The 26660-nt window shown below is 44.3% G+C and overlaps 1 protein-coding gene across 2 annotated transcripts in view; it reads left to right on the forward strand.

Annotated features, from left to right (window-relative positions):
- Positions 1–26660, forward strand: part of LOC138642353 (collagen alpha-2(VI) chain-like) — a 668325-nt gene that overhangs the window by 57959 nt on the left and 583706 nt on the right. For both annotated transcript variants that reach the window (XM_069730466.1, XM_069730467.1), the window contains exon 3: positions 25227–25813. In XM_069730466.1, the coding sequence (XP_069586567.1) occupies positions 25227–25813 (587 nt within the window). The remainder of the gene's footprint in view (positions 1–25226; positions 25814–26660) is intronic.

The raw sequence follows: 26660 nt of genomic DNA on the forward strand, positions 1-26660 counted from the left end.
AGGACGGGAACGGGTATCACAAGCAAACACAAACACAGTGAAATCAGAGGTCATGGAGAACCACCAAAACAGCCTAGCTTTCTGGGTGGCTGAGATCCCCGGGTGTCCACTGAAAGCAGAATCATGGAACTCCCGAAGAACCCTCAACTGGTACTGAACCGGGATAAAGAGCTTATTATCAGGCAAAGAGGGAGGAGCAAGAGACTGAGCCTCCTGAATTTCGTGCTCTAATTCACAGGATACCCCAGCAACAACCACCTCATGCTGAAGAATGGAGGAAGGTGGTTCAGTCGATGCTATTAGATCAAATCTGCGAGATAAGGCATCTGCCTTGACATTCTTGGAACCTGGCCGAAAGGTGATAGAAAAATGAAAACGAGGAAAAAAAGCGACCACCTCACCTGCCTAGGAGTTATCTGCTTTGCAGACTCCATGTAAGACTGGTTCTTGTGGTCCGTAATCACCGTGATCCGATGAACCGCCCCCTCCATTCTACAAAAGCCAAAATTTTATGGCCATTAACTCCGTTACCAACATCATAATTCCTCTCTGCCGAAATGAAAACTTCCTGGAGAAAAAGGCACATGGTCTTAAATAGGTGAAAGTCCCTGAGACAACACCTCCCCCACCTCCGATGCATCCACCTATACAATGAACGGTTTTGACGGATCAGGCTGAACCAATACAGGAGCAGACATAAAACACTTGTTTAATGTAGAAAATGCTTCAACCGCCAAGAGTGATCAGACTTTGAGATCAGCCCCCTTGCGAGTGAGATCGGTGAGTTGCTTGACCACCTGATTAAACCCCTTGATGAATTTTCAATAATAATTGGCGAAACCCAGAAAATGCGGCAGACCCTTGAGGTCTCTGGGTTGCACCCAATCAACAATGGCCAGTACCTTCCCGGGATCCATCCGAAACCCATTGGTAGAAAGCATGATCCCCAGAAAGGAAAGCTCCTGGACACAAAACAAATTTGTGAATTTCCCCGTAACCTATGAAGAACAGCATGTAAATGTGTAAAGGTCAGCCAGGGCTACTCGGGCTCTGCATGCCCTGACCTCCCTCTACATAAAGCTCATGTCCTTTTAACAGATCACCTGCTGTTACATTCTATGGACTGGCAGATGTTCTACTCGGCTCCAGTCGGACTGCTCCAATTCCTCTGTGAAAAACTGAGACACATTCCAAGTGTAACTTCAAACACAACAGTTTACTTTTGTTTCCTCGCAGCTCATCCAGTTCCATTACCACAGTTACATCAGGTATAACATTATACATTGTCACGCTCACGCCCTGTCTGGTGGACGTGAGCTCGGGGGGTTTGTGGCCCCACTGTGCCACAAACCAGACTACCCTGGAAGGGGCGTGACTATGACAGCTGCCTGGGTTTTCACTGGAGCCTCTGATGGTGAGGTCAGGCTTGTGCAGCAGGCAGCTGCCAGGTGCTTCTCCAGGGTGGTGTCTGGCTGTGGCTGCTAATCCCACTTGGGACACTGGAACACCAGGATTGGTTTCGGGCATTAGGCAGGACTGGCAGAAGAGCACGGCTGGAACTCAGACGAGTAGGCTGGAACTCAGACGAGTAGGCTGGAACGGCAGAGAACACAGGGCTGGTAGAGACACGGCAGAGAACACAGGGACGGCAGGAAACAGGACTGGCTAGGACGGCAGGAACACAGGACTGGAAGGCATGGCAGGAACGGCTGGACTGGCAGAGACACGGCAGAGAACACTGGGCTGGCAGAGACACGGCAGAGAACACAGGGACGGCAGGAAACAGGACTGGCTAGGACGGCAGGAACACAGGACTGGAAGGCATGGCAGGAACGGATAGACTGGCAGAGACACAGCAGAGAACACTGTGCTGGCAGAGACACGGCAGAGAACACAGGGACGGTAGGAAACAGGACTGGCTAGGACGGCAGGAAACACAGGACTGGTTGATGTGGTATATGAAGGAACAGGTAGGGGCCTGTTCACACTGGAGGTGCAGGTACAGATATGTAGTTTGGAGGAACAGGTAGGGACCTGTTCATGCTGGAGATGCAGGAACGGATATGAAATATGAAGAAAAAGATAGGAACCTGCTCACACAGGAGGTGCAGGAAAGGAAACAAGCAGAAAGGAATGAGGTATGAAGAAACAGGTTGGGACCTGTTCACACAGGAGATGCAGGTACGGAAACAAGCCAGAAGGAAAGGAGCATGAAGGAACAGGTTGGGACCTGTTCACACAGGAAGAGAAGTGCAAGACTGCAGACAAAAGCGGAAGAGCAGCAAGAGATAGCGTAGCAACAAAAGCTAAGCAGAGCGGAGCCACAAGGGATGTGGAGAGGAGCTGCAGCAAGAGATACTGCTGAAGCTAAGCAGAGTGGAACCACAAGGATTGCGGAGAGAAGCTGCAGCAATAGATTTACTACAGCAACGGGAGCGGAGCAGAGTAGAATGGAGCAGAACCGCAGGAGTGTGGAGTAGAGTTCAAGCCACAAAGCTACAGAGCAGGCAGAGCCACAAGAGTGCAGAGCAGAAGTAGACTGAGAACACAAGGAAAGACACAGCAGGGAAGGAAGCCACAGACAAGGAGACCGAGATAAGACAAAGTACAGACAAGGCAATGGAACAAGACACAAGGACAAAGACACAGGGACCAGGATATTCTGCCTCCTGGAGGGCGGACAACAAGATCAAGGCAATAGCACAGAGAAAAGCCTCCAGAGAGGGAGTAACACAGAGCTAGACCTGGCAAACTCAGAAGCTAAACACTAACTGAGCAAACACATTGCACAGGCCCAGACCACAGGGTGGAGCTGCACTATATACTGGAGGCCTCTTGGTAATTGGTCAGGAACAGATTAGACAGATGCACCTGATTCCTATAAGAACCAGAGAGTTCAGGCGCCGGCCCCCTATACACACAGCCATGAAGCATGCAGAGAGCAGAGACACAGAACATGGAGCTGGATAGAAACAGAAACCGCAACATGACCTGGAGCAGTGGGTAAGATTGTGTGAGAAGTGAGAGGCCATGCCGTGATGCCAGCAGAGTTGTTACATACATTACTTTAGCTATCCCTTTCTTACTCTCCTCCTCACACGGCTCGAGCCCGAATCCTACCATCTCATACAGCATTTCAGCGTCCTCCCTGTCCAGATTCTTTGCCTCATGTGGGGGTTCCCTCAGCAGCTGTTTCATCCCAGCTCCAAGGGCATCAGTCCACACTGTCATCTGCCACATGACGAGTGACTTGACCGTCTTTCCTGCCATGTCTACTGATAAACAAAGCTTTCGTCCAGTAGCTGCTGATGCTTTCATGGCTTTGGCCAGGCTAATAATGGGGGTGCTGGATAGCTGGGCACTATGCTTTGGCAGAAATGTTGCGGGGCATTTAAGCCCTTCTGAGCTTTATGGGTGCCCAGGCCCTTCTGACTGAAAATAGGAAGATTCTTTCCTCTAACCTAAGTGAACCCCTCCTACATTAACTATCTGCACAATTTCTAAGACCCTATCTTAAGTCATGTTCACTATCTCCATCTAGTGGTTCAGTAGTACTACTACACTTTCCCCAGGAAATATACATTAAATATACATATACAGAGCAATAATAAATATACATCTTATCAAACAATATGTGGCAACAATACATACAAATATATATTCTCTAAACCGGGATATGCTTAGGGGGGGTTAGGATGGCTAACCCCACTACAAATGACCAATGTGGGATTCCTTGTCAGGCGAGAAAACAAGAATATTGTCATGACCCTGGACGGGATTATCCAGCAACCATCCTGGTCAGGTCAGGATTAACTAGAATTGCCTCTCTGGTTCTGGGGTGGCTATTTAACCCCTTTCTGCCATTAGACATACTATTCCGTCCATGTGGGGTGGGCCTTACTTCCCAAGGACGGAATAGTACATCATAGGCGATCGGCCGCGCTCACGGGGGGAGCACGGCCGATCGCGGCCGGGTGTCAGCTCCTTATCACAGCTGACATCCGGCACTATGTGCCAGGAGCGGTCACGGACCGCCCCCGGCACATTAACCCCCAGCACACCGCGATCAAACATGATCGCGATGTGCCAGCGGTGCAGGGAAGCATCGCGCAGGGAGGGGGCTCCCTGTGGGCTTCCCTGAGACCCCCGCAGCAACACGATGTGATCGAGTTGCTCCGGGGGTCTCCTACCTTCCCCCCTGCAGCAAGTCCCGGATCCAAGATGGCCACGGATCCGGGTCCTGCAGGGAGGGAGGTGGCTTACCAAGTGCCTGCTCAGAGCAGGCACTTGGTAACGCTGCAGCGCTCTGAGACAGATCAGTGATCTGACAGAGTGCTATGCAAACTGTCAGATCACCGATCTGTATTGTCGCCCCCGGGACAAAGTAAAAGAGTAAAAAAAAATTTTTACAAGTGTGTAAAAAAAATAAATAAATAAAATCCTAAATAATGAAAAAAAAAAAATTATTATTCCCATAAATACATTTCTTTATCTAAATAAAAAAACAAAACAATAAAAGTACACATATTTAGTATTTCCGCGTCCGTAATGACCCAACCTATAAAACTGTCCCACTAGTTAACCCCTTCAGTAAACACCGTAAGAAAAAAAAAAGAGACAAAAAACAACGCTTTATTATCATACCGCCGTACAAAAAGTGGAATAACACGCGATCAAAAAGACGGATATAAATAACCATGGTACTGCTGAAAGCGTCATCTTGTCCCGCAAAAAACGAACCACCATACAGCAACATCAGAAAAAAAATAAAAAAGTTATAGTCCTCAGAATAAAGCGATGCAAAAATAATTATTTTTTCTATAAAATAGTTTTTATCGTATAAAAGCGCCAAAACATTAAAAAAATGATATAAATGAGGTGTCGCTGTAATCGTACTGACCCGAAGAATAAAACTGCTTTATCAATTTTGCCAAACGCGGAACGGTATAAACGCCTCCCCCAAAAGAAATTCATGAATAGTGGTTTTTGGTAATTCTGCCTCACAAAATTCTAAATAAAAAGAGATCAAAAAATGTCACATGCCCGAAAATGTTACCAATAAAAATGTCAACTCGTCCCACAAAAAACAAGACCTCACATGACTCTGTGGACTCAAATGTGGAAAAATTATAGCTCTCAAAATGTGGTAACGCAAAAAATATTATTTGCAATAAAAGCGTCTTTCAGTGTGTGACGGCTGCCAATCATAAAAATCCGCTAAAAAACCCGCTATAAAAGTAAATCAAACCCCCCTTCATCACGCCCTTAGTTAGGGAAAAATAAAAAAATTTTAAAAATGTATTTATTTCCATTTTCCCATTAGGGTTAGGGCTAGGGTTAGGGCTAGGGTTAGGGCTAGGGCTAGGGTTAGGGTTAGGGCTAGAGTTAGGGCTAGGGTTAGGGTTAGGGCTAGGGCTAGGTTTAGGGTTATGGTTAGGGCTAGGGTTAGGTCTAGGGTTAAGGCTACAGTTAGGGTTAAGGCTACAGTTAGGGTTGGGGCTAAAGTTAGGGTTTGGATTATATTTGCGGTTGGGAATAGGGTTGGGATTAGGGTTAGGGGTGTGTCTAGGTTAGAGGTGTGGTTAGGGTTACCGTTGGAATTAGGGTTAGGGGTGTGTTTGGATTAGGGTTTCAGTTATAATTGGGGGGTTTCCACTGTTTAGACACATCAGGGGCTCTCCAAACGCGACATGGCGTCCGATCTCAATTCCAGCCAATTCTGCGTTGAAAAAGTAAAACAGTGCTCCTTCCCTTCCGAGCTCTCCCGTGTGCCCAAACAGGAGTTTACCCCAACATATGGGATATCAGCGTACTCAGGACAAATTGGACAACAACTTTTGGGGTCCAATTTCTCCTGTTACCCTCGAGAAAATACAAAACTGGGGGCTAAAAAATAATTTTGGGGGGAATTTTTTTTTTTTTTTTTCACGGCTCTGCGTTTGAAACTGTAGTGAAACACTTGGGGGCTCAAAGTTCTCACAACACATCTAGATAAGTTCTTTGGGGGGTCTAGTTTCCAAAATGGTGTCACTTGTGGGGGGTTTCAATGTTTAGGCACATCAGTGGCTCTCCAAACGCAACATGGCGTCCCATCTCAATTCCAGTCAATTTTGCATTAAAAAGTCAAATGGCGCTCCTTCGCTTCCAAGCTCTGTCATGCGCCCAAACAGTGGTTTACCTCCACTTACGGGGTATTGTCGTACTCAGGACAGATTGTACAACAAGGTTTGGGGTCCATTTTCTCCTGTAACCCTTGGTAAAATAAAACAAATTGGAGCTGAATTAAATTTTTTGTGAAAAAAAGTTAAATGTTAATTTTTATTTAAACATTCCAAAAATTCCTGTGAAACACCTGAAGGGTTAATAAACTTCTTGAATGTGGTTTTGAGAACCTTGAGGGGTGCAGTTTTTAGAATGGTGTCACACTTGGGTATTTTCTATCATATAGACCCCTCAAAATGACTTCAAATGAGATGTGGTCCCTAAAATAAAATGGTGTTGTAAAAATGAGAAATTGCTCGTCAACTTTTAACCCTTATAACTCCCTAACAAAAAAAAATTTTGGTTCCAATGTGCTGATGTAAAGTAGTCATGTGGGAAATGTTACTTATTAAGTATTTTGTGCGACATATCTCTGTGATTTAATTGCATAAAAATTCAAAGTTGGAAAATTGCGAAATTTTCAAAATTTTCGCCATATTTCCGTTTTTTTCACAAATAAACGCAGGTAATATCAAAGAAATTTTACCACTATCATGAAGTACAATATGTCACGAGAAAACAATGTCAGAATCACCGGGATCCGTTGAAGCGTTCCAGAGTTATAACCTCATAAAGGGACAGTGGTCAGAATTGTAAAAATTGGCCCGGTCCATAACGTGCAAACCACCTTTGGGGGTAAAGGGGTTAATGCTGGTTGTTCCTGGGTCAGGTGTCGGTGATACTTCCGTCTACTCGGTTAGTGGTTGCTGACCCAGGTTACTCATCTGTAATCGTTGTGCCTCAGTGTGGGTGTGCTTTGTTGTGTATGACCCGGTTCTGTCCCCTAACTTCTGCCTCTGTTTTCTGCTCAGCACTGATCTGTCCTTCCTGGTTCTCTGACCCCCTTGCTTGTCTCGGTTTACTCTTTGGTCTTGTCCCAGGTACCTCGCTTTTGTCTGGCTTTTGACCCTCAGCTCCCCACTGACTATGTTGTTGTTCTCTGTCCTGTGCTCGACGATCTCAGCTGACTCTCCGTCCTCTCGCGTGGTAGCTCCGCCCCTCTGCGATCATGTGACAAAATGTTCAAACAGACCCTCAGAGAGTGAGTTTGGAAAACCACTTAGCCCCAGAAAATTGGCTAAAAAGATCTGGAACGAGTGGGAGAGGATAGGTATTTCTCACCGTAATTTTATTTAGTTCCTGGAAATCGAGGCACGGGCGTAAACCACCATCTTCTTTTCTTAACAAAAAAAAATCCAGCGGCCACAGGTGAAACTGAAGAATGAATGTGACCTTTGCGTAGACTATCAGAGATAGTTTTTCATAGTGGTACGTTCCGTGCCAGAAAGATTGTATAAATGGGTTTTGGGCAATTTAGAACGCAGAATAAGGTTAATTGTACAATCTTATGGATGATGTGGTGGCAAGACTTCAGCCTCTTTTTCGGAGAACACGTCCCCAAAATCCTTCACGTACTCTGAAATACACTCCAGAATAACGGCAGACACAAAAACTGGAGAAAGACAATCATTGGAACAATTAAGACCCCATTTAACAATATCACGAGGTCCCCAGTCTATAACAGGATTGTGCGTCTTTAACCAGGGGAATCCCAACACCAAGATAATTCATAACATAACATGAGATTTGTTCCTTCTGCAAGGAACCCACCTTGAGGAGGAATTCCTCAGAGACAAACTTAATAAAATTTTGAGCCAACAGTGTCTTATCAATGGCAATGATATGGATAGGAGTCTCTAGCCTAACTGTTCCTAACTTTAACTTGAACACCAGACTAGAGTCAATGAAGTTCATGGAAGTCGACAGTCCACAAAAGCTGAAGTGGATTCATAACCACCTCCATAACAGAGTTCCACCTCTAATAAAACTTTTTGAAATTATGAAAATGATACCTGAGAGACTGGGTGATCTGCTCGACAGTCACCCAGACTTGGAAGCTTGTTAATCATTGGACAAGAGGGGCAGTCCTTCTTCCAACGTCCCGAATCTCCACAATAAAAACATAATTTCCTATCATGTCACCGCTTCCGCTCCTTGGAGTTGGTGGCCCCCACCTCCATAGGTTCAGACAGTGGCAAATCAGGATTAGCAGGGAGCAACGGAACCTCTTGCTGTGTAACACCTCTTTCCCCCAGCTTCCGATCCATGCTGATAGCCTGAGTCATAGCCTCATCTAATGAGCTGGGTGGTGGCTGGAGAGTCAGAGCATCCTTCAGGTGATCCGACAGTCCTCTCCTGAACTGACATCTCAGCGCAGAGTCATCCCAGGACACCTCAGTGGACCATCGACGGAACTCAGAGCTATACCATTCAGCCGATGGCTTATCCTGAAAGACAATCATAATTTTGTCCCCTGCCTCTCATACCTGGTCAGGCTCCTCACAAATAAGTCCTAAGGTCTCAAAGAAGCTATCAAAAGACATATGTACAGAGGAAGATAAAGAGACAGCCCACGAATGAGGTCCCTCCTGAAGTAAGGAAATGATTATCCCCACTCGCTGACTCTCATCTCCAGAAGATCGAGGTCTAAGAGAAAACAACAATAAATTATATTTGACATTCAACTTCTGAACGTGTGATGATTAGAAATGTATTTATTTGCAGTCAAATTAAATGTTTCGGTCTTACATCGACCTTCATCAATACACTGCAATAATCAAACAAAATAATAACAAAATAGTAGAACAGGAAAAGAAGACAAGTGTATTCACTACATATGCAATCATGTTGATCAATATGATAAACTAATAAAGTTAAATCAATTGGGCAGTCATGGTGAGGAGAAGGATAGGGTAAAAAGGTAGGGTAGGGTACATACCAAACTGCTCCTGTGTAATCCGTATTAAGGTTGGAACCGCCTATGACAATATTATGTGTTGATCAAAATTTAAAAAATAGGTGAGTGGCACAGTTGAAATTAGGGAAACTTACAGGGAATTGTTCCTGGTTAAATATGGGAAAGGTCCTCTGCGGTCAGGTAACCATATATGGGGGGTTGCGTCACACTGTTTCCTTAACTCATCAGCAGGTTATTCTCTATGAGTATTAGACTTATTTGCAAATGTAGAAATTGATACTAACAATTACTCAGTGAGAGGTAATTGATAAGGGTTCATGTGTCCACAGGTAGGTATGTCTTCTAACCAAGAAACAGAGTATTGGAGTTATCTGTAATGCAAATAAAGGAAATGGTCAGTATCTGATTGATTGGTAACTGACATATCTCAATTGCGTGCGGTACTGACCTTTAATATATAATGTACAATGGCCTGCTAGTATTGTGAGGCCGGGTCCTGTAAGGGAGTCACTTGCAGGGATGTAATTGTTATCCCTTTTTAGTATATGGTATAGTGATGCTATTGTGAAGCGATGTAAAAGAAGTTGTATCTTACAGGTGGTGGATGATAGTGGGATGTGCTGATATGGAGAACGCGGTGTCCACCCCTTGTTTTCAGGCAGTGTCAAAAGCACGTATGTTTTATGATCCGGGGGCAGGCTTAAGGTACTGTCACACTAGACGATATCGCTAGCGATCCGTGACGTTGCAGCGTCCTCGCTAGCGATATCGTCCAGTGTGACAGGCAGCAGCGATCAGGCCCCTGCTGGGAGATCGCTGGTCGGGGAAGAAAGTCCAGAACTTTATTTCGTCGCTGGACTCCCCGTAGACATCGCTGAATCGGCGTGTGTGACACCGATTCAGCGATGTCTTTGCTGGTAACCAGGGTAAACATCGGGTAACTAAGCGCAGGGCCGCGCTTAGTAACCCGATGTTTACCCTGGTTACCATCCTAAAAGTAAAAAAACAAACAGCACATACTTACCTACAGCCGTCTGTCCTCCAGCGCTGTGCTCTGCTCTCCTCCTGCTCTGGCTGTGAGCGTCGGTCAGCCGGAAAGCAGAGCGGTGACGTCACCGCTCTGCTTTCTGGCTGCCCGGAGCTCACAGCCAGACCAGAGAAGCAGAGCGCCGAGGACAGACAGCGGTAGGTAAGTATGTAGCGTTTGTTTTTTTACTTTTTAGGATGGTAACCAGGGTAAACATCGGGTTACTAAGCGCGGCCCTGCGCTTAGTTACCCGATGTTTACCCTGGTTACCGGGGACCTCGGGATCGTTGGTCGCTGGAGAGCGGTCTGTGTGACAGCTCTCCAGCGACCAAACAGCGACGCTGCAGCAATCCGGATCGTTGTCGGTATCGCTGCAGCGTCGCTATGTGTGACGGTACCTTTAGTGTCACCACCGCGCCCGGATGTAGCGTCCCGGAAGTGACGCAACATTGCCTGTCACCGCTGCTGTATGCATTCCACCGTGGAGGAAAAAAATGGAAGTGACGTTCTTTGTGCATTCTACCGGCAGGAAGGAGTGTGAATCACATTCTCCTTACCTAAGTGAGTTTGGAAAAGGGGGCGGTGTTGGACAACATAAGTATTACAGATGCAGGATAGCAGGTACACAGGAGGGAAAGGGAAATCCAAAGGGGAGGAGGACCAGGCGGTGCAATTGCATGCAGTGAAATCAATAAAGGTGGCTCTGCAGAAAGAGAACAATGTTAATGCATTTCCCAATCTTTATAATGAATATTTAGCAAAAAACTAACCCATAAGCCAGATAGCTGAATTTTAAACTAAAACATGGAAAACATAAGGCCCCCTGTTTTGCGATCGCCGGTAATTAACTGTTTACCGGCAACCGCAAAAAAAAAAAAAAAAGTCAAAGTGTAATTCTCTGTCCTCTGATGTGATCGCACATCAGAGGACAGAGAAATAGGGGGATTCAGGGACCCTGCCATACTCACCTGTGTCCCTGGGTCCTCCTGCTGCTCCTCCTGGCCGCCGGCAAAAGAAAATGGCGGGCGCATGCGCAGTGCGCCCGCCATCTGTCTCCATCTGCCGGCCGGCAGGAGAAGAGCAGTTGGGGCTAAAATTAGGGTTATGGGTAGGGTTAGGGTTAGGGGTAGGGTTAGGGTTAGGGGTAGGGTTAGGGGTAGGGTTAGGGGTAGGGTTAGGGCTAAATTTAGAGTTAGGGTTGGCGCTAAATTTAGGGTTAGGCTTCTTTCACACTTACGTCGGTACGGGGCCGTCGCAATGCATCGGCCCGACATACCGACGCACGTTGTGAAAATTGTGCACAACGTGGGCAGCGGATGAAGTTTTTCAACGCATCCGCTGCCCAATCTATGTCCTGGGGAGGAGGGGGCGGAGTTACGGCCACGCATGCGCGGTCAGAAATGGTGGATGCGACGTACAAAAAAATGTTACATTGAACGTTTTTTTGTGCTGACGGTCCGCAAAAACACTGATCCAGTGCACGACGGACGCGACGTGTGGCCATCCGTCACGATCCGTCGGCAATACAAGTCTATGGGCAAAAAACGCATCCTGCGGGCACATTTGCAGGATCCGTTTCTTGTCCAAAACGACGGATTGCGACGGATGCCAAACAACGCAAGTGTGAAAGTAGCCTTAGGGCTAGGGTTAGGGTTGGGGCTAAAGTTAGGGCTAGGATTGGGGCTAAAGTTAGGGTTAGAGTTGGGATTAGGGTTAGGGTTTGGATTAGGGTTGGTATTAGGGTTAGGGTTGGCATTAGGGCTACGCTTGGGATTAGGGATAGGTTTGGGATTAGGGTTAAGGTTAGGGTTGTGATTAGGGGTGTATTGGGATTAGGGTTAGGTTTGAGGTTAGGGTTGAGATTAGGATTAGGGGTGTGTTGGATTTAGGGTTTTGATTAGGGTTATGGTTGGCGTTGACATTAGGGTTGTTTTGGGGTAAGGGTTGTGATTATGGTTAGTGTTAGTGATTAGGATTATGGATCAGGTTGGGATTAGGGTTAGGGGTGTGTTGGGGTTAGGGTTGGAGCTAGAATTGGGGGGTTTCCACTGTTTAGGTACATCAGGGGGTCTCCAAACACGATAGCCAATTTTGCGCTCAAAAAGTCAAATGGTGCTCCCTCCCTTCTGAGCTCTGCCGTGCGCCCAAACAGTGGGTTACCCCCACATATGGGGCATCAGCATACTCTGGATAAATTGGACAACAACTTGTGGGGTCCAATTTCTCTTGTTACCCTTGTGAAAATAAAAACTTGGGGGCTACAAAATCCTTTTTGTGGAAAAATATATATATATATTTTTTTATGACTCTGCATTATAAACTTCTGTGAAGCACTTGGGCATTCAAAGTTCTCACCACACATCTATATAAGTTCCTTGGGGGGTCTGGTTTCCAAAACGGGGTCACTTGTGGGGGGTTACTACTGTTTAGGTACATCAAGGGCTCTGCAAATGCAACATAACGCCCACAGACCATTCTATCTAAGTCTGCATTCCAAAACGGCGCTCCTTCCCTTCCGAGCTCTGCCGTGCGCCCAAACAGTGGTTTACCCCCACATATGGGGCATCAGCATACTCAGGATAAATTGGACAACAACTTTAGTGGTCCAATTTCTCCTGTTACCCTTGTGAAAATAAAAACTTGGGGGCTACAATATCTTTTTTGTGAAAAAAAAAATATTTTTTATTTCCACGACTCTGCATTCTAAACTTCTGTGAAGCACTTGGGCATTCAAAGTTCTCACCACACATCTAAATAAGTTCCTTCGGGGGTCTAGTTTCCAAAATGGGGTCACTTGTGGGGGGTTACTACAGTTTAGGTACATCAGGGGCTCTGCAATCGCAACATAATGCCCACAGACCATTCTATCAAAGTCTGCATTCCAAAAAGGCGCTCCTTCCCTTCCGAGCTCTGCCGTGCGCCCAAACAGTGGTTTATCCCCACATATGGCACATCAGCGTACTCGGGATAAATTGGACAACAACTATTGCAGTCCAATTTCTCCTGTTACCCTTGTGAAAATAAAAACTTGGGGGCTACAATATCTTTTTTGTGGAAAAAAAATATTTTTTATTTCCACGACTCTGCATTCTAAACTTCTGTGAAGCACTTGGGCATTCAAATTTCTCACCACACATCTAGATAAGTTCCTTGGGGGGTCTAGTTTCCAAAATGGGGTCACTTGTGGAGGGTTTCTACTGGTTAGGTACATCAGGGGCTCTGCAAACGCAACATAATGCCCGCAGACCATTCTATCAAAGTCTGCATTCCAAAACGGCGCTCCTTCCTTCCAAGCTCTGCCGTGCGCCCAAACAGTGGTTTACCCCCACATATGGGTTACCAGCATACTCAGGACAAATTGGACAACAACTTTTGGGGTCCAATTTCTCTTGTTACCCTTGTGAAAATAAAAACTTGGGGGCTAAAAAATCTTTTTTGTGGAAAAAAAAATATTTTTTATTTTCACGACTCTGCATTATAAACTTCTGTGAAGCACTTGGGCATTCAAAGTTCTCACCACACATCTAGATAAGTTCCATGGGGGGTCTAGTTTCCAAAATGGGGTCACTTGTGGGGGATTTCTACTGTTTAGGCACATCAGGGGCTCTCCAAACGCGACATGGCGTCCGATCTCAATTCCAGCCAATTCTACATTGAAAAAGTAAAACAGCACTCTTTCTCTTCCAAGCTCTGCGGTGCGCCCAAACAGTGGTTTACCCCCACATATTGGGTATTGACGTACTCGGGATAAATTGGACAACAACTATTGCGGTCCAATTTCTCCTTTTACCCTTGTGAAAATAAAAACTTGGGGGCTACAATATCTTTTTTGTGGAAAAAAAATATTTTTTATTTTCACGACTCTGCATTCTAAACTTCTGTGAAGCACTTGGGCATTCAAAGTTCTCACCACAGATCTAGATAAGTTCCTTGGGGGGTCTAGTTTCCAAAATGGGGTCACTTGTGGAGGGTTTCTACTGGTTAGGTACATCAGGGGCTCTGCAAACGCAACATAATGCCCGCAGACCATTCTATCAAAGTCTGCATTCCAAAACGGCGCTCCTTCCTTCCGAGCTCTGCCGTGCGCCCAAACAGTGGTTTACCCCCACATATGGGTTACCAGCATACTCAGGACAAATTGGACAACAACTTTTGGGGTCCAATTTCTCTTGTTACCCTTGTGAAAATAAAAACTTGGGGGCTAAAAAATCTTTTTTGTGGAAAAAAAAATATTTTTTATTTTCACGACTCTGCATTATAAACTTCTGTGAAGCACTTGGGCATTCAAAGTTCTCACCACACATCTAGATAAGTTCCATGGGGGGTCTAGTTTCCAAAATGGGGTCACTTGTGGGGGATTTCTACTGTTTAGGCACATCAGGGGCTCTCCAAACGCGACATGGCGTCCGATCTCAATTCCAGCCAATTCTACATTCAAAAAGTAAAACAGCACTCTTTCTCTTCCAAGCTCTGCGGTGCGCCCAAACAGTGGTTTACCCCCACATATTGGGTATTGACGTACTCAGGAGAAATTGCACAACAACTTTAGTGGTCTAATTGCTCCTGTTACCCTTGTGAAAATAAAAATTTGTGGGCAAAAAGATCATTTTTGTAGAAAAAATGTGATTTTTTTTTTTCACGGCTCTACGTTATAAACTTCTGTGAAGAACATGGGGGTTCAAAGTGCTCACCACTAGTGTTGAGTGATACCGTCCGATACTTGAAAGTATCGGTATCGGATAGTATCGGCCGATACCCGAAAAATATCGGATATCGCCGATACCGATATCCGATACCAATACAAGTCAATGGGACATCAAGTATCGGAAGGTATTCTCATGGTTCCCAGGGTCTGAAGGAGAGGAAACTCTCCTTCAGGCCCTGGGATCCATAGGGATGTGTAAAATAAAGAATTAAAATAAAAAATATTGATATGCTCACCTCTCCGGCGGCCCCTGGACTTCACACTGCTAACCGGGAGGCTTCTTTGTTTAAAAAGCGCGCCTTTCGGACCTGTGAATGACGTCCCGGCTTCTGATTGGTCGCGTGCCGCCCATGTGACCGGCACGCGACCAATCAGAGGCCGCGACGTCATTCGCAGGTCCTCAATTCCTAGAATTAGCAGTTTTGTGAATGAGAATGACGTCGCGGCTTCTGATTGGCTGCGTGCTGGTCACATGGGCGGCACGCGGCCAATCAGAAGCCGCGACGTCATTCTCATTCACAAAACTGCTAATTCTAGGAATTGAGGACCTGCGAATGACGTCGCGGCCTCTGATTGGTCGCGTGCCGGTCACATGGGCGGCACGCGACCAATCAGAAGCCGGGACGTCATTCACCGGTCCGAAAGGCGCGCTTTTTAAACAAAGAAGCCTCCCGGATAGCAGCGTGAAGTCCAGGGGCCGCCGGAGAGGTGAGCATATCAATATTTTTTATTTTAATTCTTTATTTTCCACATCCCTATTGATTCGATACCGATACCCGATATCACAAAAATATCGGATCTCGGTATCGGAATTCCGATACCGCAAATATCGGCCGATACCCGATACTTGCGGTATCGGAATGCTCAACACTACTCACCACACATCTAGATAAGTTCCTTAAGGGGTCTAGTTTCCAAAATTGGGTCACTTGTGGGGGGTTTCCACTGTTAAGGCACATCAGGGGCTCTCCAAACGCGACATTGCGTCCAATCTCAATTCCAGCCAATTCTACATTGAAAAAGTAAAACGGCGCGCCTTCACTTCCAAGCTCTGCGGTGCGCCCAAACAGTAGTTTACCCTCACATATGGGGTATCGACGTATTCAGGAGAAATCGCACAACAACTTTTGTGGTCTAATTTCTCCTGTTACCCTTGTGAAAATAAGAATTTGTGGGCGAAAAGATCATTTTTGTGTAAACAAAAGCGATTTTTTTATTTTCACGGCTCTACGTTATAAACTTCTGTGAAGCACTTGGGGGTTCAAAGTGCTCACCACACATCTAGATAAGTTCCTTAAGGGGTCTAGTTTCCAAAATGGTGTCACTTGTGGGGAGTTTCCACTGTTTAGGCACATCAGGGGCTCTCTAAACGTGACATGGCGTCCAATCTCAATTCCAGCCAATTCTGCATTGAAAAAGTCAAACGGCGCTCCTTCACTTCTAAGTTCTGCGGTGCGCCCAAAAAGTGGTTTACCCCCACATATGGGGCATTGGCGTATTCAGGAGAAATTGCATAACAAAATTTATGGTTACATTTCTGTTTTTACTCCTGTGAAAATAAAAAAAATGGTTCTGAATTAAGATGTTTGCCAAAAAAAAAGTTAAATGTTCATTTTTTCCTTCCACATTGTTTCAGTTCCTATGAAGCACATAAAGGGTTAATAAACTTCTTGAATGTGGTTTTGAGAACCTTGAGGGGTGTAGTTTTTAGAATGGTGTCACACTTCATTATTGTCTATCATATAGACCCCTCAAAATGACTTCAAATGTGATGTGGTCCCTAAAACAAAATGGTGTTGTAAAAATGAGAAATTGCTGGTCAATTTTTAACCCTTATAACTCCCTAACAAAAAAAAATTTTGTTTCCAAAATTGTGCTGATGTAAAGCAGACATGTGGGAAATGTTATTTATTAACTATTTTTCATGACATATCTCTCTGATTTAAGGGCATAAATATACAAAGTTTGAAAATTGCAAAATGTTAAAAATTTTCGCCATATTTCCGTTTTTTCATAAATAATCGCAAGTAATATCGAAGAAATGTTACCATTAACATGAAGTACAATATGTCACAAAAAAACAATCTCAGAATCAGCGGGATCCGTTGAAGCGTTCCAGAGTTATAACCTCATAAAGTGACAGTGGTCAGAATTGCAAAAATTGGCTCGGTCATTAAGTACCAAATTGGCTCTGTCACTAAGGGGTTAAAACACCTTTTATTTCTAATCCCCATAGGAACATTTGATTGCTTAATCTCCACAGCACTCTTAAGATTTTGTCATTACTGTCCCCACAATCTAAATTCTCTATCAGTATGTCTTTAGAGTTAGGAAGAAAATCAACGCAAACAAGGGGATAGCATACAAACTCCGAACAGATATCGCCCGCTTTGGGATTTGAACCCAGAGCCCCAGCATTGCAATGTAACAGTGCTAATTCCTGAGCCATCCTACTGCCCAAAAGAATGTAAGATTTCTGTGGTGCAGTATATACAGTGGGTACCGAAAGTATTCACACCCCTTTAAATGTTTCACTCTTCGTTTCATTGCAGCCATTTGGTAAATTCAAAAAAGTTAAAGTTCATTTTTTCTCATTAATGTACACTCTGCACCCCATCTTGACTGAAAAAAAGCAGAACTGTAGAAATTTTTGCAAATTTAATAAAAAAGAAAAACTGAAATATCACATGGTCATAAGTATTCAGACCCTTTGCTCACACTCATATTTAAATCACATGCTGTCCATTTCCTTGTGATCCTCCTTGAGATGGTTCTACTCCTACATTGGAATCCAGTTGTGTTTAATTAAACTGATAGGACTTGGTTTGGAAAAGCACACACCTTTCTATATAAAACCTCACAGCTCACAATGCATGTCAGACCAAATGAGAATCATGAGGTCAAAGGAACTGGCCAAGGAGCGCAGAGACAGAATCGTGGCAAGGCACAGATCTGGCCAATGTTACAACAGAATTTCTGCAGTACTCAACGTTCCTAAGAGCACAGTGGCCTCCTTAACCCTTAATAAAATAAAGGTTAGGACCACCAGAAGTCTTCCTAGACCAGGCATTCCAGCTAAACTGAGCAACTGTGGGCAAAGAGCCTTGGTGAGAGAGATAAAGAATAACCCCAAGATCACTGTGGTTGAGCTTCAGAGATGCAGTAGGAAGATGGGAGAAATTTCCACAAAGTCAACTATCACTGCAGCCCTCCACCAGTCAGGCCTTTTTGGCGGAGTCGCCCAACGGAAGACACTCCTCAGTACAAGAGAAAATAAACTTAGGCACTCAACTTTGCGGAATTTTATGATTTAATGTAGTCATCAAATTAAACGTTTCGGCCACAATAGACGGCCTTCTTCAGTAACAATGTGCAGGGTTAGAGATATGCGTGAATGACCGCATGTAAAAGTGTCCCACATCAGCACTGCAGCAGAGTGAATCTGCAGGGAAGCAAAATGTCCAAAGACCAGGTAAGAGATCTGACTAGTGGTGGATACCGCGTCTCTGACTGCCATGCCGGCACGCCGTTCACCTGGGCTCCCATGCATTACCGGTTACCCGGTCCTTGGACATTTCGCTTCCCTGCAGATTCACTCTGCTACAGTGCTGATGTGGGACAATTTTACATGCGGTCATTCACGCATATCTCTAACCCTGTACACTGTTACTGAAGAAGGCCGTCTATTGTGGCCAAAACATTTAATTTGATGACTACATTAAATCATAACATTCCGCAAAGTTTATTTTCTCTGCAAAGTTGAGTGCCTAAGTTTATTTTCTCTTGATATATGGTGTTGGACCCTACTTGGGCACCTCTTCGGGTAGTGCATACGGTGTTCCTACTCCTCAGTACAAGACATATGAAAGCCTGCATAGAGTTTGCTAAAAAAAAAAAACACATGAAGGATTTCCAGATTTTGAGAAATAAGATTCTCTGGTCTGATAGGATGAGGATAGACCCTTTTGGTGATAATTCTAAGCGGTATGTGTGGAGAACGCATCATGCTATGGGGATGACTTTCAGCTGCAGGGACAGGATGACTGGTTGCATTGAAGGAAACATGAATCCCGCCACTCACAGAGATATCCTGGATGAAAACCTCTTCCAGAGTGCTCTGGACCTCAGACTTGGCCGAAGGTTCTCCTTCCAACAAGACAATGACCCTAAGCAAACAGCTAAAATAACAAAGGAGTGGCTTCAGAACAACTCTGTGACCATTCTTGACTGGCCCAGCCAGATCCCTGATCTAAACCCAATTAAGCATCTCTGGAGAGACCTGCAAATGGCTGTCCACCAACGATCACTATCCAACTTGACAGAACTGGAGAGGATCTGCAAGGAAGAATAGCAAAGGACCCCCAAATCTAGGGGTGAAAAACTTGTTACATCATTCCCAAGAAGACTCATGGATGTACCAACTGAAAAGGGTGCTTCTACTCAATACTGAGCAAAGGATCAAAATACTTATTACCATGTGATATTTCAGTTTTTCTTTTTAAATAAATTTGCAAAAATTATTACATTTCTGGGGTTTTTCTGTCAAGATGGGGTGCAGAGTGTACATTAACCCCTTCGTGCCATGCGCCGTACTAGTACGGCGCTGCGGCAACTGTGCCAGCCGCAGTACTAGTACGGTGCACCGATCACCGCGGTCTTGCACTGAGCACCGCAGTGATTGGGTGCGGGTGTCAGCTGTATATGACAGCTGACACCACGCAGCAATGCCCACAATTGGCGCTAGCAGCGATTGCGGGCAATTAACCCCTCTGATGCTGCTGTCAGTAGTGACAGCGGCATAGAGAGGGATCGCGCAGGGATGTGGGCTCCCTGCGCTCTCCCACCGGAGCAACGCGATGCGATTGCATTGTTCCGTTTATCCGGAAGGAGTCCCCGGATCCAAGATGGCCGCGGAACTACTTCCGGGTCACGAAGTGAGGTGTCTAGCCGGCGCATGCTCAGAGCAGGCGCCGGAAAGCCTCCTGCACTGCCTGTCAGATCGCCAATCTGACACAGTGCTATGCAAAGTGTCAGATCAGTGATATGATGAAATAAAGTGATGTCTCACCCTGGGACAATGCTAAAAATTAAAAAAAATCCCCAAATAAAGATAAAAAAAAAATTTGCAATAAATCCATCTATTTGTGTAAATAAAAAAAAACAATAAAAGTACACATATTTGGTATCGCTGCGTCCATAACGATCAAAAAAACGGATATAAATAAACATGGTACCGCTGAAAACGTCATCTTGTCCCGCAAAAAAAACGCACCATACAGCATCATCAGCAGAAAAATAAAAAAGTTATAGCTCTCAGAATAAAGCGATGCAAAAACAATTCTTTTTTATATAAAATAGTTTTTATTGTGTAAAAGCGCCAAAACATAAAAAAATGATATAACTGAGCTATAGTTGTAATCATACTGACATGCAGAATAAAGCTGCTTTATCAATTTTACCACATGTGGAACGGGCATAAATGCCCCCCCCTAAAAGAAATTCAGGAATTGCTGGTTTATGTTCATTCTGCCTCCCAAAAATCGGAATAAAAAGCGATCAAAAAAGGTCATGTGCCCGAAAATGGTACCAATGAAAACAACAACTCGTCCTGCAAAAACAAGACCTCACTTGACTCTGTGGGCCAAAATATGGATAAATTATAGCTCTCAAAATGTGGTGTTGCAAAAACTATTTTTTGCAATAAAAAGCGTCTTTTAGTGTGTGACGGCTGCCAATCATAAAATTCAGCCAAAACATGATATAAAAGTAAATCAAACCCCCCTTCATCACCACCTTAGTTAGGGAAAAATAATAAAATTTAAAAAAAATTATTTCTTTCCATTTTCCCATTAGGGCTAGGGTTAGAGTTGGGGTTAGGGCTAGGGTTAGGGCTAGGGTTAGGGTTGGGGTTAGGGCTAGGGTTAGGATTGGGGTTAGGGCTAGGGTTAGGGCTAGAGTTAGGGTTGGGGTTAGGGGTAGGGTTAGGGCTAGGGTTGGGGTTAGGGTTAGGGTTGGGGCTAAAGATATGGTTAGGGTTAGGGTTGTGTCTAAAGTTAGGGTTGGGGATAAAGTTAGGGTTTGGATTACATTTACGGTTGGGATTAGGGTTGGGATTAGGGTTAGGGGTGTGGTTAGGGTTATGGTTGGGATTAGGGTTTGGGGTGTGTTTGGGTTAGGGTTTCAGTTAGAATTTGGGGGTTTCCACTGTTTAGGCACATCAGGGGCTCTCCAAACGCGATGGCGTCCGATCTCAATTCCAGCCAATTCTGCGTTGAAAAACTAAAACAGTGCTCCTTCCCTTCCGAGCTCTCCCGTGCGCCCAAACAGGGGATTACCCCCACATATGGAGTATCAGCATACTCAGGACAAATTCGTCAACAAATTTTGGGGTTCAATTTCTCCTGTTACCCTTGGGAAAATACAAAACCGGGGGCTAAAAAATAATTTTTGTGGAAAAAAAGATTTTTTATTTTCATGGCTCTGCATTATAAACTGTAGTGAAACACTTGAGGGTTCCAAGTTCTCACAATACATCTAGATAAGTTCCTTGGGGGGTTCAGTTTCCAATATAGGGTCACTTGTGAGGGGTTTCTATTGTTTAGGTACATCAGGGGCTCTGCAAATGCAACGTGATGCCTGCAGACCAATCCATCTAAGTCTGCATTCCAAACGGCGCTCCTTCCCTTCCGAGCTCTGCCATATGCCCAAACAGTAGTTCCCCCCACATATTGGGTATCAGCATACTCAGGTCAAATTGGACAACAACTTTTGGGGTCCAATTTGTCCTGTTACCCTTGGGAAAATAAAAATTTTGGGGCTAAAATATCATTTTTGTGGAAAAAAATATATTTTTTATTTTCACGGCTCTGCATTATAAACTGTAGTGAAACACTTTGGGGTTCAAGGTTCTCACAACACATCTAGATAAGTTCCTTGGGAGGTCTAGTTTCCAATATAGGGTCACTTGTGAGGGGTTTCTACTGTTTAGGTACATCAGGGGCTCTGCAAATGCAACGTGATGCCTGCAGACCAATCCATCTAAGTCTGCATCCCAAACGGCGCTCCTTCCCTTCCGAGCTCTGCCATGCGCCCAAACAGTAGTTCCCCCCACATATTGGGTATCAGCATACTCAGGTCAAATTGGACAACAACTTTTGGGGTCCAATTTGTCCTGTTACCCTTGGGAAAATAAAAATTTGGGGGCTAAAATATCATTTTCATGGAAAAAAATATATTTTTTATTTTCACGGCTCTGCGTTATAAACTTTAGTGAAACACTTGGGGGTTCAAAGTTCTCACAACACATCTAGATAAGTTCCTTTGGGGGTCTAGTTTCCAATATAGGGTCACTTGTGAGGGGTTTCTACTTTTTAGGTACATCAGGGGCTCTGCAAATGCAACGTGACGCCTGTAGGCCAATCCATCTAAGTCTGCATTTCAAACGGCGCTCCTTCCCTTCCGAGCTCTGCCATGTGCCCAAACAGTGGTTCCCCCCCCACATATTGGGTATCAGCGTACTCAGGACAAATTGACAACAACTTTTGGGGTCCAATTTGTCCTGTTACCCTTGGGAAAATAAAAATTTTAGGGCTAAAATATCATTTTCGTGGAAAAAAAATATATTTTTTTATTTTCACGGCTCTGCGTTATAAACTGTAGTGAAACACTTGGGGGTTCAAAGTTCTCACAACACATCTAGATAAGTTCCTTGGGGGGTCTAGTTTCCAATATGGGGTCACTTGTGAGGGGTTTCCACTGTTTAGGCACATCAGGAGCTCTCCAAACACAACATGGGTTCCGATCTCAATTCCAGCAAGTTTTGCATTGAAAAGTCAAACGGCGCTCCTTCCCTTCCAAGCTCTGCGATGCGCCCAAAGAGTGGTTTATCCCCACACACGGAGTATCGGCGTACTCAGGACAAATTGCACAACAACTTTTGTGGTCCAATTTGTCCTGTTACCCTTGGAAAAATAAAAAATTTGGGGCGAAAATTGTTGTGAATTCTGCTCTTGGGTTCCCTCTGGTGGTGGAAGGTGGGAATGCAGTTGTCTCTGAGTCACAGTCCTGGCAAGGTGTATTTGATAATTACAATTCGGATTGGGATATTTAGGTGTGCAGGATCCTTTAGCCCTTGCCAGTTGTCAATGTTACTTGTGAAGTGATGGATCACTTTCTGGCTTCTCCTGCCTGCTGCCAAATTCAGCAAAGATAAGTGTTTGGTTCTTTCTATTTGTTGCACACTGCTGTGTGCTTGTTTCAGTTTTTATTCCTGCTCTGATTGTAGGATTCACTGGAGTTGCAGATTTACGCTCCTACATCTATTAGTTAGATGTAGAAAGTTTTTGTAATTTCTGCCGTGGATGTTTTTGAAGGGTTTAATACTGACCGCACAGAACTCTGTCCTATCCTGTCCTATTTAGCTAGAGTGGCCTCCTGTGCCAAATTCTGTTTTCTGCCTGTGTGTGTTTTTTCCTCTCCGACTCACCGCCAATATTTGTGGGGGGCTGTCTATCCTTTGGGGATTTTCTCTGAGGCAAGATAGTATTCCTCTTTCCATCTTTAGGGGTAATTAGTCCTCCGGCTGTGACGAGGTGTCTAGGTGTGTTAGGTACACTCCACGGCTACTTCTAGGTGCGATGTTAAGTTCAGAATTGCGGTCAGTACAGTGGCCACCATCTCCAGTGAAAGTTCTCATGCAGCTCCAAAGTCACCGGATCATAACAGAAAAGATCATTTTTTGTGAAAAAAAATATGATTTTCTTTTACGGCTCTACATTAGAAACTTCTGTGAAGTACTTGGAGGTTCAAAGTGCTCACCACACATCTAGATTAGCTCCTTAGGGGGTCTACTTTCCACAATGGTGTCACTTGTGGGGGGTTTCCACTGTTTAGGCACATCAGGGGCTCTCCAAATGTAACATGGTGTCCGATCTCAATTCCAGCAAATTTTGCATTGAAAAGTCAAATGGCACTCCTTCCCTTCCGAGCTCTGCCATGTGCCCAAACAATGGTTTACCCCAACATATGGGGTATCGTCGTACTCAGGACAAATTGCACAACGACGTTTGTGGTCCAATTTCTTCTGTTACCCTTGTTAAAATAAAACAAATTGGATCTGAAGTAAAAATTTTGTGAAAAAAAGTTAAATGTTCAATTTTTTTTAAACATTCCAAAAATTTCTGTGAAGCACCTGAAGGGTAAATAAACTTTTTGAATGTGGTTTTGAGTACCTTGAGGGGTGCAGTTTTTAGAATGGTGTCACTTTTGGGCATTTTTTGTCAAATAGACCCCTCAAAGTCACTTCAAGTGTGAGGTGGTCTCTAACAAAAATGGTTTTGCAAATTTTGTTGTAAAAATGAGAAATCGCTGGTCAACTTTTAACCCTTATAACTCCCTAACAAAAAAAATTGTTTCCAAAATTGTGCTGATGTAAAGTAGACATGTGGGAAATGTTGTTTATTAACTATATTATGTGATATAACTCTCTAATTTAAGGGTATAAAAACTAAAAGTTTGAAAATTGCTAAATTTTCACAATTTCCGCCAAATTTCAATTTTTTTCACAAATAAATGCAAGTCATATTGAAGACGTTTTACCACTATCATAAAATACAATATGTCACGAGAAAACAATCTCAGAATCACCAGGATCCGTTGAAGCGTTTCAGAGTTATGACCTCATAAACTGACAGTGGTCAGAATTGTAAAAATTGGCCCTGTCACTTAGGTGAAAACAGGCTTCGGGGTGAAGGGGTTAATGAGATTTTTTTTTTTAATTTACCAAATGGCTTCAATGAAACAGAGTGACATTTAAAGAGGTATGAATACTTTCTGTACCCACTGTATTAAAAGTTACTGTGGGGGACCTTTACACTCCAGTTCTGTACTGCCTTAAAGTGACCAAATGTGTGACGTAGAAAATGGTTTGTTTGAGTCTTTTACCAAAATATTATTATACCATTTACTTCATCAGTACTCACTCAGTACCATGCTTTGACCACAGTCATACCTCTCCAGCTTATAGCCATGTTGCCCCTGCCCACTGGTCAATATTTAACCTGTTCTGATAGGGTGTTGATCCAGGGAACTAGTCTGATTGCCGTATGTGGAGTCGGGAAGGAATTTTTTTCCCCAATGTGGAGCTTACTCCTTGCCACATGGGTTTTTTTTTTGCCTTCCTCTGGATCAACATGTTAGGGCATATTAGGTTAGGCTATGGGTTGAACTAGATGGACTTAAAGTCTTCCTTCAACCTTAATAACTATGTTACTATGTACTTCTTCGGTGAGAAATGTCAGCCATATTTGATGTAAATATTGAAAAGTATTAAGTCCCATAACATAGCCCACATTGTGCATAGATGCATAGAAAGCATCTCCTCTTCACAGTTTGTAAATACTATGTTAATTAAAAAAAGTGTGTATCAATGCTTGGTTATTATATCATTGTAACTTACCATTATTTATTTATTCTAGGTAATCTCCCATGTAGCATCAATGTGTATTTCACTATTGACACATCTAGAAGTGTGGCACTGAAATACTCATCTGGGAGTATTCTGAACGACATTAAAGAATATATCAGGACCTTCACTAGAAATTCCCAAGCAATGAGAAAGAGTGCCAGCCAAATACAATGGAGATATGGAGCACTTCAATTTGCGGATGTTGTCAAGCCAATCATTAACCTCACAGACAAAGCTTCCATTTTTATAACAGCCACTAACAAACTGAATTTTGTGGGCGAAGGCTCATTTGTGGATTGTGCTTTAAGGGCAACAAATGAAGCTATTCAGAAAGATTCTGGAGCAAGCAGGGGCAATACATTTGCCATTATTTTATCAGATGGTCACAGCACTGGAAATTCTTGTGGTGGAATATTTCAAGCTTCTGAAGCAATGAAGACTGCTGCTGTCAAGATGTTTGTGGTGGCCATAAACCAGAACTCTGTTGGGAGTGAACTGTTAACAATAGCCAGCTATCCAGCAGACATACACCAGAATAACCTCATCAATACAAGCAAAGATAAAAACGGAACGATTAGTAGGATGATTGATATAATGGTAAGAGCACTGGCATGGCTGTATTCTTTATAAGAGTTGTATTTAATCTTTTATATGTCTAGTTTAACGTAACCCTTCAGGTTAAATGAAGAAAATAACATTACAATCCCACTGCACCTGCCTTGCTCTAGGCATCTGCAGTAGGAATGCGCTGAGTGGTGTGTCCAAATGAACAGTTGGCATGATTGGTGCTGTGATTGTGTGGCACCCCAGGAGTTCAGGTACCACAGTGGTACTGCCTTCCTCTCGGGGAGGGTGATGCCTGGAAACGAGGAGGATCCCTTTGACAGGTAACCTGTACATGCAACATGTTCTGACTTCAGGCCAGAAGGGGGAGCTCTAGACCCGGTTTCAGGGGAGCTTCCCTAGATATGTATATTCTGGCTTGGAGGAGGAGATAGTTCAGTCTGGAGTTTGTGTGAGACAGAGAAGGAGGAAGGAGCACAGGAGAAGTAAGGAGCTGGAGGAGAGCTGCGACTGGGCTCCCTTCTATGCTGAAGTGCAGGAACCGGACACTGGGAGTCTGAGGCTGTGTGGGACTGTATGCTCCACAGCAGAAACTGGAGGGCAGGAGATTGAAAGTATCTTACCCACACCTGTACAGCAACATACAGAGCCCGGAGTCACCGTGAATAGATACCCCTATAAAACTGCTCGTGTTGCCTACCATGCAGGTACTGTCCCAGGATAGAGAGTGAGAGAGGATCTTGAAAGAATCCATAGGCGGCAAGGGGCTTTAATACAGCGTGTAGTGGAAGGCCCCCAATCTGACCTGGCAAGGGGAATTCTACTCGTTTCAAAGCTGTATGGATTCCAGTGTCACCTGTTACTGGTACCCTGGACTGTG

This window comes from Ranitomeya imitator, chromosome 6 (genome assembly GCF_032444005.1).
Source record: "Ranitomeya imitator isolate aRanImi1 chromosome 6, aRanImi1.pri, whole genome shotgun sequence".
NCBI lineage: Eukaryota > Metazoa > Chordata > Amphibia > Anura > Dendrobatidae > Ranitomeya > Ranitomeya imitator.